This window comes from Leptonychotes weddellii, chromosome 4, assembly GCF_054177405.1.
Source record: "Leptonychotes weddellii isolate Sample4059 chromosome 4, ASM5417740v2, whole genome shotgun sequence".
NCBI classification, from domain to species: Eukaryota; Metazoa; Chordata; class Mammalia; order Carnivora; family Phocidae; genus Leptonychotes; species Leptonychotes weddellii.
In genome coordinates, this window is record NC_138372.1 from 71571002 (window position 1) to 71591256 (window position 20255).

Genomic DNA, 20255 nt, shown 5'->3' on the forward strand with positions numbered 1-20255 from the left:
CAGGGTCCTGGGATCGAGCCCTTCGTCAGGCTCTCTGCTCTGCGGAGAGCCTACTTCTCCCTCTCCCTCTGCCTGCCACTCTGCCTATCTGTGCTCTCTCTCTTTCTGTCAAATAAATATAATCTTAAATATATATATATATATATAGCTTACTATATATATTTTTAGTATATAATATATTAGTTAATAATATATATTTATCTATTATATATATGTAAATTAACTCCAGAAAGGTAAAATATTCCAAAATATATTTTTCTTTTTTTTTTTTTTTTAAAGATTTTATTTATTTATTTGAGAGAGAGAGAATGAGAGAGAGCACATGAGAGGGGGGAGGGTCAGAGGGAGAAGCAGACTCCCCGCAGAGCAGGGAGCCCGATGCGGGACTCGATCCAGGGACTCCAGGATCATGACCTGAGCCGAAGGCAGTCACTCAACCAACTGAGCCACCCAGGTGCCCCCAAAATATATTTTTCACTTGATTTTGATTCCTCTCCTCTTCTATATACCCTCACACAGTCACTAGACTCTTGGCCTAGCAACATAAAAGCCTTATTTTAAGAAAAGATTAGGCTAGCAAAAGAGTGAGATAAAAAGGGAAAGGCAGGAGAAAGGACTGAAAGAACCAGAACAGCCAAGTCTCAAAGGAAATGAACTGATGTCAGTGTCATAATGTCATAAGCTCCTGTGAGAGCATAGTCTATTTAACAACGGAATACAATAGGGCATAAAAAGGAAACTCATGCATTTAGGCAATGTGGTTGTGACAGACTTGGCACAAATGCTTAAAGTCTGAATATGAAAACTGCAGTCAAGTTCCAGACTGTGATCTACCTGTAAACAGTATCTAACTGGGAAGTAGGTCTAAACTGTGTTAACCAATGAACAAATGATCATATGCTTAAAACACTGATTTTTCAATTGCTATAATGCTTTTAACATTAAATTTGCTTAGTTGTCACTCAAACCAAGATGACACAAATATAAAGGCAATATGCCTTTTTGTTAACACTATAATTTTAGGGGTGCCTGGGTGGCTCAGTCGTTAAGCATCTGCCTTCGGCTCAGGTCATGATCCCAGGGTCCTGGGATTGAGCCCCTCGCCGGGCTCCCTGCTCCGCGGGATTGCTTCTCCCTCTCCCTCTGCCCCTGCTTGTGTTCTCTCTCTCTCTGTGTCTCTCTCTGTCAAATAAATAAAATCTTAAAAAAAAAACAAACTACAATTTTACCTGTATCATGCATTCAAACTGGTACATACAAAGGCCCAATTCTGCCATACTTGGTTTAAAAAGTTCACGAAGTCTATAATCTTGCATTAATTTAACAAATACACAGAAAGCTTCTTCTTCTGGCATCTACATTAGGAGGGGAAAAAAGCAACATAGGTTAATGTTCTGTCATACACAAATAAGCTAAATTCTATTTAAACTAAGTACCCATTCATCTATAAACACTGATTTGAGTGGCCATGTGATACAATGTTAAGTAGGAATCAAAAGGTTCCAATCTCCCATTCTCAGAATGAGAAGTTAAATCTTATAACCTCTGAGACTAACTGCCTCACTTGCCTAATTCATGAATTCAATCAACCAATATTCATTTAGAGCCAGATACTTCTGTTTTTCTGGGTATATACCAGTGAACAAAATAAACACTCTACCCTCATGGAACTTGAACATCCTACTGAGGGGAGACAGACAATAAATGTAATAAATCAATTAGTATGTATGCCAGATGGTTTTGAGTGCTACAGAAAGAAAACAGAGTAGGGTACAGGAAATGCTGGAAGATACACTGCTATTTTATGTAGGCAGATTAGGGAAAGTCCCTTGATAGGGGAGCATTTGAACAGAATACTGAAGAAATAAGGGAGCAACTGAGGAAAGAACAATCCTGGGAGAATGAATAAACAAGGCCTTGAAGTAGAATCACAATTGGCATGCTAAAGGAACAGCAAATAGGATACTACTAATTAGGAGGAATTCTACAAGTGCAGTTAGGTTATGAAGGAGAAATACAGGGAACCAAATTATATAGAGTTTTAGAAGCCACTGTAAGGATGTGGACTTTTATCTTATGTGTGATGGGAAAACTTTCAACAGTTCTGAGCAGAAATGATAGGATACGGTATAAGTGTTAAACACACACACACACAAACTTGTAAAATAAATTTTCAAAGAATCTGTAAGCAAGGTTTAAAAGTACCAATTTCACATTTTATGTGTAACTCACAAGAAAAACTATCAAGTAAGATAATGAATGTAAGAGCTACACAGATATTCAGAATATTTTCTAATTTTCTAATGCTCATTCACTCACATTATAACAATGTGTTTTAAAAGAGGAAACTCAAAGGTTCTCTAGGTATTCTTCTTACTAAAGACTGCTTCTAATAACATTTTTCCTGGCCTTGACACAGCCATGGATAGAAGTCAAGTGTTACCGTTGGTAAAACCTGTACTTCCTTCCTCCCCACACACACAGCCACAGTTCTGCCTTGGAGACTATTCCTATCAATCCCTTCAAGCCCTACAGCCCCACTGCAAGAAGTCCAACAATCCAGAACTCTCATCCCATGTGGTTCTACTGCTCCTTAATCTAACCCTATATCCAGCCTTCCCTAAACCCTTTCCACAGCACTTTCTGGAACTCATAACCTGCCATCAACAAAATATCCTACCTACATCCTCAATCTCTCTACCAGATGTTCTTTCACCATTTTCCTCTAACTGAAACTTGTCTCCGCTAAGGTGGCTGTTTTCTCTCCCATAGCACTGGAAGAAGCCAAGGATTAGAGAGGTATATGCCCTTCCCTGGACCTTACTGACTCGTTGTCCTTGCATTAACTCCCCCTTCTCTCTGAAACAATACCTGTAGGTGTTACTTATGACTCTTCTTTTTTGTAGTATCTACAAACCTCTAGGTCACTGACCCAAACCCTACTTGTTTTCATGAGGACTAATTCCCTGGCCTAGCAGATCTTTGCCTTCCTTTCCTCCAATGATCCTCACTCAGGCTCTAGAGCCACACCACTTAAGATTCAAATACCACTTAATAGAGTGGGAGAGACTACACTATCCCTAACCCCTCCCAACTTGAAAGTATATAAGGGGCCACTCCTCATGACCCCAGTGCAACTCTTTCTGCCCATGGGTTCTGTTTCTGTGACCTTCAGCAAATAGAGGTTACTCTCTATTGCTCAGTTTCAACATATATCAAATGGGTAAAATAACAGCACTTATTTCATAGGGTTGCAATGAAGATTAATACACACAGAGTATTTACAGCTATATGACTTTGCAAGCATATCAGTCATTTATAGCACACTACCTTTTTTCTGTTCCTATGCTCTCTGCTACCTACCCTGTTACATTTATTCATTCACTTATATCTACAATTACTCTTGCCTCTCTCTCTCAGTAATAATTCCAACTCAAAAACTCCACCCTTGGATAAATCCAACTCTACAACTACATCTAGATAGCAGAAAGTGGCTGGGTAAAAACAAAACACTTAACCATGCTGGCTGGTCTCACTTTGAATTCAGGACCACTAATGTCAGTAGGTATTTAATGCTTCTGGTATATTTTATTTCCCTAATTCAATCACTCTCATTCTCCTAGGCCACCATTTCAAACTTCTCTGTCCTCAACCTTCCATTACCTCCTTCCCACTCAACTCTAAGCTAATGATCTTATTTGGTATTTCAATTTTTTAAAAATTAGAAGCAATTAGAACAGAATTTTCCCATTCTCACACCACCACAAATACCATCCTATCTGCATCTGTACCCATTTTATAACCCCTAGACTCTCTCTTCTATTGGCCTGAACCTTTAGTTCTCGTCTCATATTTTCAAATGCCCTACTTACATTTCCACTTGCATGTCCAAAAGACATCTCAAACCACTTGTAATTTCCTACCCTGCCATTCCTTGCCCAAACTTCCACTCAAAATCCATATGCATCATCACAATCTCCTTCCTCTTTTACTCCACATCTAATCTTTCAATAACTCCTGTTGGCTCTAAATTCAAATTATTTCAAGAATCAACCACCTCCAACCATTCACAGCTAGTCCAAACCACCATCAAAAGAGCAGCCCATTGTCTGGACAACTCCACAAGGCTCTTCATTGATGTGGGAAACAAAAGCAGAAGAAAAGTCTCTCCATTCTGCTCCACTGACAAGACCGTGACACAGGCAGAATGATATTCCTCCAGGAACTCAGCTGCCTCGATGTTAATATTTTGCTAAGGACAAAAGGCAATCTTAGCCCAACCCCAGGAACCTGTAAGTCTACTTGAACATAAAAATTCCTTTGGAAATTTCCTTTATCTCTACTCCCCAAGATACATGTTGGCAATCATCCCCCAAACATACGACCCACTGATATACATCTGAAGGGTCTCATGACTAAGCTTTTACTAGACAGGAATAAATGACCTTTACCCAACAATAGCTAGCCCCCTCAAGGTTCTGGAAACCTTGTTCCCAAAACTCCTTAGAGACTACGCTATCCCTAACCCCTCCCAACTTGAAAGTATATAATGGGCCACTCCTCATGACCGCAGTACAACTCTTTCTGCCCATGGGTTCTGTTTCTGTGTTTTATTAAAAACCACCTTTTCCACCAAAGTCATCTCAAGAATTTTTTCCTGGCCATCGGCTTTGAACTCAATGTTTTTCCTACATCATTCATGGGTCACTCTGCCACCTCCCTGTGCTTTCTTCCTGTCTATTCCCTGTACAGCATGGAACTGCCAGAGTGATCCTTTCAAAGCATGAATTAGACCATTTCACTCTACAGCTCAAAACACTCTAGTGGCTTCTCATATCCTCAGTAAAAGCCAAAATCCTTACAAGATCCTACATTACATGACCCCTTACTACTTCTCTAACCTCTTCTCCTACCACTACCTTCCCCTTTGCATTCCACCCCTACCACCCCTCATTCTAGCCACAGTGGGAATGAATACATTTTTTTGTCTTGTAAGAATTTCTTCTCTTCTGAACATATCAAAAAAAGTTTCATTGCCTTCTTCCTCTGCAATAGCATTGATATGGGAACTGACAATATTTTTTAAAAAGTGAGTTGAAATAATTGAATAAAAGACCCAAAAGAAAAAAATCAGTGGGCCCTTCTCAAAAAGACTGAAACAATGGTCACAAAATGAAAAAGTGTGACACCAAGTGAAATATAAATATGAAGAACAATCGCACTGCTACATACTTTCTCTATGACACTAACTTAAAGAGAATCCATGCCTTTTGCAAAGGTCTAACGGTGACAAAATCTACCTAATTTTATATGAGTATTAAGATACACACAAAACATATATCCAGCACTTTTAGCTATTTTAAAACAACACGTACTAATTAAGCTAACTTTGCAAAATTTTTTTCTCAGACTCTGAGTTGCGTTGCCAAGCTAGTATGTGGGAGGCAAAAGAGCAACGGGTGTATCAGAATAAGCTTTAGAAACAAAGAGAGGGGGCTTTCTAGCTTATGGCCCTAGGCTAGAAAAATATTATTATGGTAATGTATTAGCTGCCATTGACAATACTAGCTAAGTAAATTAATCACTAAATAAAAGTACCACTACCAGACTACAGTATCCTGAAGGAAAATGTGATGGCCCCTTAGGATTCCTACAGAGCTAGGTCCGCTGTTAGGAGATTCCTAACTCAAGTAAGGAAAAGCTGCTCTTTAAATGCTCAATAGAAATGACTACTGAAAGGTTATTTTGGAGCTAATATGAAAGTAAAAGGCATAGAATTATGAAAAAAAATTACTGGATTGATAATAGGAATGCTTGAGTTCAACAGTAAAAATCCTACCAATACTAATCAATTACAAATTAGGAAAAATCACAATCGTACAAAACCGTTACACCTCGACATTAACAAAACTAGTTTTGTTTTTATTATTTACAAGCCAATGTCACCTAGAAATGGACAATTATCCTACAACAATTGGTAGTAGTTCTTATGTTATAAAACAAAATAAAAATCTGTCACTTTTATTATAAACCAATGTCTCTGACATCAGGTTTTTGCCACTCAGAAAAGTAGTGTCAGTTATAGAGCTTTAAAACTCAGGCAGAACTCTCAGGAAACTGAAGCAAAGAATGGGGAAACAGTCTCAGATTCCTACTCTGCTTTTATCTACCAAGAAAAGTGATCTTGGGCAAGACACCGAACTTTTATTGCATGTCTACTATGTGGAAAACACCATGCTAGGTTTTTACATTTATTATCTCATATGACCTCACAATGAATCTGACAGTAGATAAAATTCAGGCTCAGAGAGAGACTAAATAATCTAGCTGACATTCACAGAATTCAGTGTAGTACTAAGATGCAAAAACCGGTATATATGACTCAAATCAAGCTATCTCCAAGGTTTCTCTTCAGATTACATTTTAGTCTGAGAATAATATAGAGTATGATGGACTTGAAAAAAAAATTTCAACAAAGGTGAAGAGAAAACACTATTTACCATTTCCCCTCAAAGATATAAATGATGATCCTGTCCCTGACTTCTGAAAACATCCTACCCAAACCCACTCCAAAATTATTCGCTGGTAATGGAAATACAGGTTATATCTCTGGGGCAGTAAGAATAACTGAGTACCTCTATTTTAGAGCCTATAACAAGGTAGGCGTAACAAGCCCTCAACTCTATGACAACCAAAATTTCTGTGTAAATTTGCAAAGATGTATGATATTAATAAGATTTTCATATCAACACTTCAATCATGTCCTCCTTGGTTCGGAAAAGGTGAGTCTTTATTAAATACTGACATGTAAGTTAAGATTTAAAAGTAGATACAGGCTTTAGTGGAATATTATGGTCCAAATGTAGATACCATGAAGTTGAAATTTTGTTTAGTGGCAGGATATTATTGCATATGTTATTTTCAACACATTTAATATTTTAAACTGCAAACTAAATATCCCTATTTAAATTATGCCTAGGGAAAAATTTCCAGTATCTAATGCTTAATAAAAACAAGGATGATTTTTAAATTCTCCAACTTCAATAAAGAACTTAATCAGACACTTAATACTTGTACTAACTTACCTGCATAAGCAACAATCCAACTATAAAAGCACTTCCTTGACAGTAACCAACCTCACGATCCACTAAAGAATATGCCTAAAAAGTAAAAAAATGTTCAGAATACTTTAACATGATGTATTATATCTTTCTTCTCTAAAAACCTAAAAATCGTGAGACAGTGGAGTAAAGACCATTTATTTTTTAGAAAAGCTTTTGCTTGTTTGTTATACAAGTTATCCTGTGTTTAAAAAGTAGATGATTTATTATATAAAATTTTCTTCTGACAATTTCCCAATTAGAAACTGACAGCTCCTAAGGACAAGAAAATAAAGGAATTTGTACTCAGTGAAGTAACTAAGCTTAAAAAATGTTTATCTGAGATAAAACCAGAGTAAGGTTAGGGTAAAGCACTGGAAAAACTGAGATGGTTTAAGAAGGAATTAATATTTCGCAGAGGTAGTTGAAAGGGAAAAGAATTATGAGAAGAAAAAAGGCAATATTGAAAGAAAAAATTACAATGGCACACACTTTTAAGGGCTAAGAACTTTTAACAGTGCTGGCCACAGTAAGCAGAAAACTTTGTTCCTAGATTGTGAAACTCACAGAAGATAAATTATCCATTTTCATAAATGATCTTTCTATGGTGTATAGTGATTTATAGGTTATTTGATTTCAACCAACTAGTACTAAGCAAAGTGATGAATTTTCTAAGTTCTCTAAACTAGACAGTAATGTAGCATCAAAAATAAAGCAGAAATTAGGCTAACAACAAATTTTTGCAGAAGAAACTGATTATTGTGCCGAGGATTCATGCTTCATTATATGTATAATTTCAATCTTCTGAGAATTCATTTCAAAAAATGAATAAATAGAACTTACCTTCATTACATTAAATAAAACCTCCTGTCCAAGGCTATCTTTTTCCTTAAAAAAATTGTGTTCAGGATAAGTTCTAGCAATGTCCCTTCGGATCAATTTTTCACATGGTGAGGTCATTTTCAGGAGTTCTGAATACTGATCCTTAATTGGCATACTTTGCGCACTGCATAAAAGTTGCCAAACTATTGCTCTAAAGTGGTGGGGTATCCCTTTATGAACAAGCTCCTAAAAATAAAAATAAAAGTAAAATAAAATTTTAAAAATGAACCAGTTAAGTCTCCTACCTTAAAAGCCAAAGAAGACTTACTGGGGGTTGGAATGGAGTAGAACACTCTATCAAATTTATAATTCACAAAGCTACTCTTAATACTAGGGAACCTTTTAACCAAGGCTAAGACTTGGCCCTTGGCTGTATCCTATTCTGTTCAGAGGGTTACAATGCCATGGATAAATTCTTGACATTTCTCCCAAAGTATGGCCTCTAAAGCTACTAAGGAAGTAACTGATAATCTGCAGAGCTGTGAATGAAAGCACAGTAACCATTATCTTTCAAAGGGGTGTTTTAGGCAAAAAAAGTTAAATACCGATAATTCAAAGATACCAGATGTTACAACTTCATTCCTGAATCTATAAAATGTGAGGATTTAATTTCTAAAATAATTTTCAGCTATATATTTCTACCATTAGGATACATCTATAAAAACTGATATTTACAAGTCAAAACTTTTATGGGCACAAATAAATGAAAACATAAAGCAGAGCTCTATTACAGCCCTTGGAAAGTACTAGAATCTGATTTTTTTAAATCTTCTATTAATCCATGCCTTGATGCCCCTTTGGGATAAGAGGAAGAACTTCAACAAAGAATACGAATACCTTAACTTGCTTTTCCTTCTTTTTGCGTACATCTTCCCATTCATTAACAATTCTTCCCCAAAGAATCCAAGAATCTTCTTCAAGGTGGCTGAGATTGCTAGAGGCTGATGAACTTGATACAAGGGAGGAGCCACTGTTTCTTCTTGACCCATTTACAGATCTTAAAGACTTACTATCCGTCTCTAACAATCTAAAACATAATTAAAAATTGCTCAAGATCTAATTTCACAGTGATACTTGATGAAGTAATGATGATACTTACAGCTTCACTATAGCTGTGGTTTTAGAATATGCATAATTTCAATAATATCTGATTGGCATCTATAAAATTACTGCTATTTTTGTTATCTAAGCATAGCAATTTCAAAAAAATTTTAATATTTATTTGAGAGACAGAGAGAGCAGGGGGAGAGGCAGAGGGGTAGGGAGAGGGAGGGGAAAAGAATCTCAAGCTGACTCTGCACTGAGCGCAGAGCCTGCCACAGGGCTTGATCTCACATCCCTGAGATCATGAACTGAGCTGAAACCAAGAGTTGGATGCTTAACTGACTGAGCCACCAGGTGCCCCACAATTTCAGAACTTGATGGTAAATTATGTTAAATATTTTAGTGCTATTAGTCCCATTATAATTTCCTTTCATCTCCACTAAAAATACAAATTAGGAGAAATCTGGTGAGAAAAATAGTTGGGAGGGCTTCAGGAAAAAAGAAACTACAGTTGGAACAGGTATAACAAATTCTATGAAAGAACTAATCCTAATATGTTTAGAATATGTCCTGGGCTAGAAAAAAGCAAGGCAAAGCCATACAAATCATCCAAATCCCTTCTCTTTTTTAATTTTTCTCTACCCATGTATAAATCTGCCCAAAGTGTTTTGTTTGGTCATGCAGTGTTTGTATAAATTGAACAATTATTAATATTAAAATTGGAAGATTTTACTTATTTGTTTATATACACATATATTTATATTTATTTACAATTCTGGGGTTCTCTTGAAAAATAAAAAGATAGGGCAAAACCAGGCCCATATTTCTGCATAGGAACAACAAGGTGTAGCAGAGTAAGAGCTTCTCTTACTAAATGGAGGACTTTAATCCACTCAATCTCCATAATCCCTACTATCTCCCCAAAACTCAGGCCAACTAACAGCTGTTATTTATCACTGGGTTTGCACTCTCAAACAAAGACCTCTTCACTCTTAAGGACCTACAGCCTTTGTGTTTCCTTATCTGTTGAAAGATGAATTAAGATAATTTCAGAGATCAATTCCATGACTCATCACAACATCAAATCCATTATTTCTTTTATAAAGAAACAAACTATAAAAAAAAGGTTGGAAAATGTGGCTCCATCACTATAAAGATGTAAATTACATGTCATTCAAATAAGGGTCCTAAAAGAGCTATTTGTGTTTTTAACATGGCTTCTATTTACTTCCAGTAATTTCTTGAGTAAGTCATCTGCTTAGGATATAAGAAATGCTCCCAGTAGTAATTTAAGATAAATAAAAACTTATTAATAAAGGAAAGAAACATATGTGTCAAACCCTACTGAACAGACTACAGAAACATCCTTTATATTTATAATTTACTCATCCTTATATCCCTGACAGCATTTAACTCAGTACAAAGTACATTAAATATTGACTGAGATGAAATAAAATCAAAATTCCCATATTAAAAAAAACTTCAAATCCCAAATATGTCATATTTAATAATACAACACAATAACACAAATTGAACAAATTCTATCCTTATTCATGGGATAATTTAATACATTTCCATTTCAACATAATTTATATAAAATATCCCAAATATTGCTAGAAACAGAAAAATTTATACAACCAGGCAAATTAAGGGTCAACTATTTGCTATAAATATTCTTTATTAGAAAAAATAATGATGATGTTTTACTTAAATACTGTTTTTTCTACAGATATTATTTCAGTAAGTCCACAATATATCCTATGGAAAAATTAGTAAACATATGTAAATACTTTTATGTATGAGTCTAATCCTTCAGAATTCTAAATGGAATAGAGAAACAAACTTTACTGAAACAACTTGAACCTAAGTCCTGTATTTCAGTTCATTATTCATTGAGTGCTTGCTATTGGGCCAAGTAACTAAACTACAGCACTACCATCAATAGAGAGACATGGAGTTAAAAAGAAAATAATGGTATTTCCTAAGTTAAATGTAAGTTTGAGATATAATGGAAATATAGATGAAAAAGTGCCTAAACAGAAGGCTTTTTTTAGAGAGTCAGAAAGGTCTCAGAGATTGCCAAGTTATAACTTCTGGTATAAGCAGGAATGCCAAGTGCAATCATGGGTGAGTTAGAGAAGAGGGTAAAGCAGTTTATCTTCAGAGGACAGTGAAATAACATAAACAAATACACAGAACTGTAAGAAAAAATGTATAAATGAAGTATTCCAAATAAAGATACTACATTATTTAAAATATTTAAAATACTGTCCCTGGGGCGCCTGGGTGGCTCAGTCGTAAAGCGTCTGCCTTAGGCTCAGGTCATGATCCCAGGGTCCTGGGATCGAGCCCCACATCGGACTCCCTGCTACGCAGGAGGCCTGCTTTTCCCTCTCCCACTCCCACTCCCCCTGCTTGTGTTCCCTCTCTCGCTGTGTCTCTCTGTCAAATAAATAAATAAGATCTTTAAAAAATAAAATAAAATAAAACAGGGGCACCTGGGTGGCTCAGTCACTGGGCGTCTGCCTTCGGATCAGGTCATGAGCCCAGGGTCCTGGGATTGAGCCCTGCATCAGGCTCCCTGCTGCGCAGGAAGCCTGCTTCTCCTTCTCCCACTCCCCCTGCTTGTGTTCCCTCTCTCTATGTGTCTCTCTCTGTCAAATAAATAAATAAAATCTTTAAAAAATTAAAATAAAATAAACTACTGTCCCTGCCTTAACTACCATGACATATAAAAATGACACAAATGGACAACAGCCATGAATATAAAAGTTAAAACTATTAAAACTCCCTGAAGAAAACAGGAAAAAGCCTTTACCCCTGGAGGAGGCAAAATGTGTTAACAAGACACAAGGAAACACTAACCATAAAAGAGAAGATTGATTAAAAAATAAAATGGACTTGGGGCGCCTGGGTGGCTCAGGCGTTAAGCGTCTGCCTTCGGCTCAGGTCATGATCCCAGGGTCCTGGAATCGAGCCCCGCATCAGGCTCCCTGCACCTCAGGGAAGCCTGCTTCTCCTTCTCCTACTCCCTCTGCTTGTGTTCCCTCTCTCGCTGTGTCTCTCTCTGTCAAATAAATAAATAAAATCTTTTAAAAAAAAAAATAAATAAATAAAAAATAAAATGGACTTCATCAAACTTTAAAACTCTGCTCTTCAAAAGATACTGCTCAGAAAATGAAAAGGTAAGCCATAGTCTGAGAACAAAATGTTCTCAACATATGTATCTGACAAAAGATTAGTATCCAGAATATACTAAGAACTCTTAAAATCAATAATTAAGAAAGCAAACAACACAGCTGTTTAAATGAGTAAGGGACTAAAACTGACACTTTACAAAAAAAGATAATCAAGTGGCCAATAAGCAATCGGAAAACACTTAACATCTTTAGTCATCAGAGAAATGCAAGTTAAAATCAAACTATGTATACATTAAAATGGCTACAATTTTAAAGATTGACCATACCAAGTGTTGCCTGGGATGGAAGTACTTGTAACTGTCATATAGTGATGTCATACTTCAACCTCTTTGAAGAACTAAATACATTTTCATATGACCCAACAAGAGAAAGACTTGAAGAAAGTTCATAGAAGCTTTATTCGTAATAGTTAAAACCTAGAAACAACTCAAATATCCAGAAAAAATAAGTGATCAAATTGTGATATATTCAGTCATTGCAATATTACTCTGCAATAAAAAGAAACAAACTGCTGATACATATAACATAGATGAACCTTATAAATGTTAGGTCGAGTGAAAGAAGTCAGATGCAAAAAAGCATATACTACATGATTCCACATATATGAAGTTCAAGAACAAGTATAGTATAGAAGAAAATACAGGAGTAAGTCCTCATGACTCAGGGTTAGGTAAAGCCTTCTTAAAAATGACACCAAAAGCACAAGTGACTAAATAAATAAATACACACAAACACACACACACACAAATTGAACTCATCAAAATTAAAAATGTTTCATACCTTCCTGGATGCCATCAAGAAAGGGAAAAGAAAACTCACAGAATGGGAAAAAATATTTGCAAGCCAGAAGACCTATATCTAGAATATGTAAGAAACTCTTACAACTCAATGGTAAAGACAAACAACCCAATTAAAAAATGGGCAAAGAACCAGAATAGACATTTTTCAAAAAACAGATATACAAATGGCCAATAAGCACATGAAAAGTTGTTCAACATCACTAATCATTTGGGAAATGCAAACCAAAACCATAGTAAGACACCACTTCACAACCACTAGGATGGCTGTAATCGAAAAGACATAATAACAAATGTTGGTGAAGAAATGGAGACATAGGAACCCTTAGACACTACTTGTGGGAATGTAAAATGGTAAAACCACTTTGGAAAACAATATGGTAATTCTTCAAACGATTAAACAAAGAATTATCATGTGAACCAGCAATTCCAGTCCTAGGTATATAACCAAAATAAATGAAAATCTATGCTCAAGAAGGGACAGGAGGTGACTGCTAATGAATGTCAGTTCCCTGTGGTGACAGCTGCACAAAATTTACATAACAAATGTTCAGGGCAGCATTACTCATACTAGCCAAAAAAGTGGAAACAATCCAAATGTCCATCAACTCTTAAATGGATTAAAAAAACACTGGTACAGCCATATAATGGAATATTATTCGGTCATGAAAAGGAGTGAAATATTGGTACATGGACAAACCTTGAAAACATTATGCTAAGTGAAAGAAGTCACAAAAGGAAACATATTGGATGATTCCACCTATATAAAATATCTAGAACTCAGAAAGTAGATTTGTTGTTGCTGAGAACTGGAGAAGTGAGAGGAGCAAGAAGGAATGGACAGTGACTGCTAATGAACACATGCTTTCTTGTGATGATTATACAACTCTGAATACATGAAAAAACACTGAATTGTATACTTTAAACTGGTGAATTGTATGTATATGAGTTATAGCTCAAAAAAGTGTTATATAAAAAAGAACAGGTAAAATATATCGATGACAATAAAAATCAGAAGAGAGATATGAGAAAAAAAGAGTAGCTTGTGTGTGGCAGTGCACACTTGATGAACATCAAAGAAAAAGCCTCTCACAATAATACCATGATTGAAAAACACAATGGAGGAGAAGGAAAACAATGGGTTCTCTTTGGGGTATTTGGAGTATGAAGACCTTGGGGGACATCAATGTAGGTAAGAAGCACAGCAATGGAAAAGACAAGTCTGAACCGAAGAATAGAGGTGAAGCCCACAAATAGAAATCTGGCAATTATTGTAGTCCCCCCTTATCCGCAGCTTCACTTTCTGCAGTTTCAGTTACCCACAATCAACTGTGGTCCATTAGCAGATGATTCTCCTTCTGACATATGGTCAGCAGGTCAACAGTGGCCTAATGCTATGTCACAATGCCTACGTCACTCACCTCACTTCATAGGTAGGCATCTTACCATCTCACATCATTATAAGAGAACAGTACATTAAGATATTTTGAGAGAAACCTCACTCACACAACTTTTATTAGACTATATGGCTGTAATTGTTCTATTGTATTGTTAGTTATTGTTGTTAACCTCTTACTGTGCCCAATTTATAAATTAAACTTTATCACAGGTAGGTATGTATAGAAAAAACAATACATACAGAGTTCAGTACTATCTACAGTTTCAGACATCCACTGGCATTCTTGGAATGTATCCTCCACAGACAATGGGAAACTACCATATTTGCGAAGAGTTGACAGTAAACTTTTTGAATACCCTATTGTACTCAGCATAATACTTTCCTATAGGTACCAGAGCTAAAAGATCAGGATACAACAGCAACAGGTCATCATGCCATTTGAAAATGTGTCAACTGCTAAGATAATTTACAAAGAGCTAACAAAAGACCTAGAAAAGCAAAGGTAAAAAAACTGCTATATAAGAAAAACACTTGGAAAGCTAAATACACTGGCACTTACCGCAGGGGAATCCACTTTACAAACAGGGATTCAAATATCTCTTGTAATGTTACATCAAAGAAACAGGATATGAATGTACTGGGAGAAAAACAGCAACTAGCAAGCTAGAAGAACAGCAAACCAGTAGCAGCAAAATACTTGCCTGACTCACAGAGTAGTCACCCCCTTCACATCAACATCATCAAGCATAAATTCAAGTCTCAAAGCAAGAGAAACAAAAAAGGGGAGAATTAAGAGAAAACCCAAGGAATTAGCACAGGAAACAATTCAGAGACAACTCACAGTGGGGTGCCTACGTGACAGCAATCTCTCCAGTTCTGAAAGCATGGGGGTTTTTATTTTGCTTCTGTTTCTTTAAGATGAGGTCTCAGAGAAGGCAAACACAGGAGACTTGCACCTCCCTCCCAAATATCCTGGCCAGAAACTGATGGTTTGGGGATTACTTTTATATAGACATTCCAGACAGACAAGGATAACAAACTTAACTTCTAAGATTTCTTAATTTAAAACACAATGTGAAGCTAAGCTAGTTGCAACAGAAAAAGTAGTTCAATAAATTCTCTTAATTACATCATCAAATTCCTTAGGAAATCAACTAATAAAAAATGCAAAATAATCCTCAATGAAAAGAAAAAGAATAAAGAGTTTGTGTGAAGATCTTAAAGGCCTCTCCTATGATTGAAAATACATGAATTTTTTACAGAGAGACTTGAAAAAATTGCTTTTGCTCCCAAGCTTTTTAATTCCTTAATATTCTTGGTTGTGTTATAGAGAGTATCCTCAGGAAAACAAGGTAATGCTTTAGTAGTAAAATTATAAACGTAAGATGAAAGTTGGATCATCTAGATCAGCCCTGTCCAACAGAAATATAATGCAAGCCCCTTATATCAGTTTAAATGTTCTACTAGCCACATATAAAGTAAAAAAAAAAAAGTATAATTAATTTTAATAATTTTACCAAATATAGTCAAAATACCATCTTAGCATGTAATAAAAATTTAATTAATGAGATATTCTTTTTTTCAAATCAACTCTTCAAAATCTGGTATACATTTTACTCTTATAGCACATAACAATTCAGACCAGCCACATTTCAGGTGCTCAATTGCCACATCTGGCTTGTGGCTACCATACTGGACAGTATAGATCCAGATGTTGGTAAGATAAAGATATATAAATTAAGGTTTCAAGGATTCCTGCTTACTATATTTAAAAATACATAAAATACATTTATTTTATTTTAAAAGAACCCTTATCCATTTTCCTTATTCTCATATCTCACCGCCCAAAAATCTGTTAAAAAGCAAAGAATGTAAAAGGAAATAAACACTGTTCAATGCTAAACTTTTAGACCACACGAATAATGGCCCATTAAAAATTTAAATTAGCAACATTCCCTTCCTTAATTAAAATGCACTGCTATCACACTTGAACCTTACCTTCCTAAATTCATCTCTGCCAAAGCCTTTGTATTTTTAAAACGACAAACACATTTAACACATAGGAAAAAAATAGCTGTCCCATTTCAACTTTAAGGCCATCAATTATTAACTTTCATCAAACAGATCTTTGATATTGTATTGAACCATTTCTTCACATCTTTCTGGGGTTGCCACATGCACTGATACTTTAAAAGTTATAATTGCAGTAAAACTATGGGGGAGGAAAAACAGTTTGTTTGATATTTGATATTTTCATGTTTCTTAAATTATCATTTTCTAAAATATTGCCATTTTAATACTTTACTGAATTAAAGAGAGTTAAGTAACATAACCAGAGACTCATCTATATTTGGAGAAGAGAACAAAATATCCTAAATAAAAGCATTTTCCTTATATCCCTCATTACAAATAGTAATTGTGTCTCATAATTTTTACTTTAGTTATGTAACTTACATATCTACATTATAAAACACAGAAGTGGTCAGAGAAAATTTAAGTTATTATTCTTATAATTTTTCCTTGGACTTAATATGTTGGCAGGATAGTAGGGCAGAACAGGGGGAGGAAAAGTTAAACCTAGTGTTTGCCATTTTATTTTTTGTTAGAGTCAGAAATGTGTTTTTCCACCAGGATTGTTCTAAGGCAAAAACAAGATGTCATTACATTCAAACATTCTCTACACATAAATCCTTCCCATGGATTTTGAGTTTTAATGACAAAAAAAACACAAAGAGACAGAAAAAGAGAAAATGAAAGTCTCAAAATGTGAACTCGAAATGAGTACAGATTTTGAGCAATCCACACAAGAACAAGGGTGACAACCTTCTGCTCCTTTTATTTCTTGAAATTCTTACTTGTCAAAACCTCTTTTCTGAGCATCTTTAAACTCAAGTAATTATTCTTTAGATATTAACATATACACAGGGCACATCTGGTATTCCCAAATAAACTGTGAATTACTTGGGAAAAAGTTCATCTATATCCATACCTTACAATAATTTTTAATATAGTGGTTTGTATATTTTAGTTGTACAATAATTATTGATCACAACCATAAAAATAAATTCAACTCTGGTCACTTAAAACTCAGCACCAAAAGTTATCTTTTGTGCAAACTACTTTTCCATGTAAGAACCAAGTCAAAACTTACAAATACTTTATACCCTTTAGCATTATCTCTAAGTGCTTATTAGGCTATTAAAATTTACTGTGACTATATTTCTGTATGTTTAAAACTTAAGTACTTAAGACATACAAACAACACTTGGCTCCAACTCCTAGAGATGAATCACAATGTGAGATGAAAAACACACTGGATGGGATTAATGGCCAATTAGACATGGCAGAAAGAAGTATCAGTGAACTTGAATACACAGCAGTAGAAATTTTCCAAAATATGAACAAAGTCTCACTGAGCTGTGGAATAACTTCAAGAGGGTTTAATATTTGTGTAATTAGAATCTCTGAAGAGGAGGAAAGCAACAAAAAATTTTGAGATAAAAATGGTCAAAAAGTTTCCAAATTTGAAGAAAACTGTAAATCTACAAGAAGTTCAACAAAACCCCAATATAAGAAACAAGAAGAAAAGTACAGGGGCGCCTGGGTGGCTCAGTCGGTTGAGCATCCAATTTTTGGTTTCGGCTCAGGTAATGATCTCAGGGTCCTGGGACTGAGCCCCACTTTCGGCTCCCTGCTCAGCAGGGAGTCTGCTTGTCTCCCTCTCCCTCTGCCCCTCCCCTCGCTCACATGCTCTCTAAATATATTAATTTAAAAAAGAAAAGTACAATAAGGCATCTCTCAGAATTAAACTGCATAAACCAGAGATAAAGAAAAAAAAAAACTATTAAAAAGAGACAGGAAAAAAAAAGGTACATTATATACACAGGAACAAAGATAAGGAAAGGATCAGATTTCCCAATGAAAACAATGCAAGACAGAAGTCAATGAAACATCATTAAAGTACTATGGTGGTGGGGGGAAGAACTGCCAACCTATACACAGAAAAAGTATCTTTAAAAATCAAAAGAGGGGAGGGCGCCTGGGTGGCTCAGTCGTTGGACATCTGCCTTCGGCTCAGGTCATGATCTCAGGATCCTGGGATCGAGCCCCACATCGGGCTCCCTGCTCCGCGGGAAGCCTGCTTCTCCCTCTCCCCTCCCCCTGCTTGTGTCTCTCCCTGTCAAATAAATAAATAAAATCTTTAAAAAAAAAAAAAATCAAAAGAGGGGTGCCTGGGTGGCTCAGTCACAGTTGAGTGTCCACCTTCAGCTTGGGTTGTGATCCCGGGGTCCTGGGATCAAGCCTGGCATCAGGCTCCTTGCTCAGCGGGAAGCCTGCTTCTCCCTCTCCCTCTGCCTTCTGCTCCCCCGGCTTATGCGTGCACACTCTCTCTCTCTCTCTCTCTCTCTCTCTCAGTATGTCAAATAAATAAATAATAAAATCTTATTAAAAAAAAAAAGAAAAAAACAAAAACAAAGACTCAAACATATAAGAGCAGCCCCACACTACATGAACTTTTAAAGAAAGTCCTTCAGACAGAAGGAAAATTGTATCAGTTGTAAATCTAGAGCTAAAGAAAGAACCAAAGAGCTCCAGAGATGGAAACTATATATGTAAATACATGAGATTTCTTCTTATTATTTCAATCTCTTTAAAAGATAATTGGCTTGGGACACCTGAGTGGCTCAGTCAGTTAAGTATCTGACTTCAGCTCAGGTCATGGTCCCAGGGTCCTGGGATCGAGTCCCACATAGGGTTCCTTGCTTGCAGAGAGCCTGCTTCTCCCTCTGCCTGCCTCTCTCTCTCTGACAATTAAATAAATAAAATCTTTATTAAAAAAAAAGATAATTGGCTTGAAGCAAATATCATAATATAGCATGGGGTTTACAACATATATAAACGTAAAACGCTTGACAAACCTACCATGAAGGACTGGAGAGGAGAAATGGAAATGTACTATTCTAAGTACTTACACAACGTGTGAAATACTATGAGATCCCTTTAAGGCAGACGGTGATAAATTAAAGATATCTACTACAAACCTTAAAGACACCAGTAAAAAAAAAAACAAAAAAAAAAAAACAGTTATAACTAATAAATCAATAAAGAAAATAGACTCATTAAAAAATATTCCATTATGGGGCGCCTGGGTGGCTCAGTCGTTAAGCGCCTGCCTTCAGCTCAGGTCATGATCCCAGGCTCCTGGGATCAAGCCCCACATCGGGCTCCCTGCTCAGTGGGAAGCCTGCTTCTCCCTCTCCTACTCCCCCTGCTTGTGTTCCCTCTCTCACTGTGTCTCTGTCAAATAAATAAATAAAATCTTAAAAAAAAAAAAAAATTCCATTAAGTCAAAAGTAGGCAGAAAAATAAAAAGGAAACAATATAAAACAAAATGACCAATGTAAATATAAGCCTATCAATAATCACATTAAATATAAATTATCTATTTTCCTTAAAACCCAGAAAACACTATGTTAAATGAAAGGAGCCAGTCACAAAAGACCACCTATTGTATGATTCCATAATGAAATGTCCAGAATAGGCAAACCCATAGAGATAGAAAGTAGATTAGCAATTACCAGTGGCTGGAAGGTAAAAAGGGGAGACTAATGGATACTTTCTTCTGAGGGGGTGATTAAAGTGTTCTGAAATAGGATAGTAGTAATGGATGCACAACTTTGTAAATATACCAAAACCCACTATATTTGTACACTTTAAAATGGTGAATTTTAAACTTATAGAATAAGTTAAAAATAAAGTAACAATACGATGAAAATACAGGAAAAAAAACCAGATGAAATATTAATAATAAATCCATCCCTGCAAGAAGATT

The 20255-nt window shown here is 35.8% G+C and overlaps 1 protein-coding gene across 7 annotated transcripts in view; it reads right to left on the minus strand.

Annotated features, from left to right (window-relative positions):
* The window catches only part of EVI5 (ecotropic viral integration site 5), a 189766-nt gene that overhangs the window by 122029 nt on the left and 47482 nt on the right, over positions 1-20255 (minus strand). For all 7 annotated transcript variants that reach the window (XM_081818807.1, XM_031021312.2, XM_081818805.1 and 4 more), the window contains 4 exons: positions 8820-9009; positions 7944-8168; positions 7086-7160; positions 1230-1355 (listed from right to left, as the gene is read on the minus strand). In XM_081818807.1, coding sequence (XP_081674933.1) covers positions 1230-1355; positions 7086-7160; positions 7944-8168; positions 8820-9009 — 616 coding nt within the window. The remainder of the gene's footprint in view (positions 1-1229; positions 1356-7085; positions 7161-7943; positions 8169-8819; positions 9010-20255) is intronic.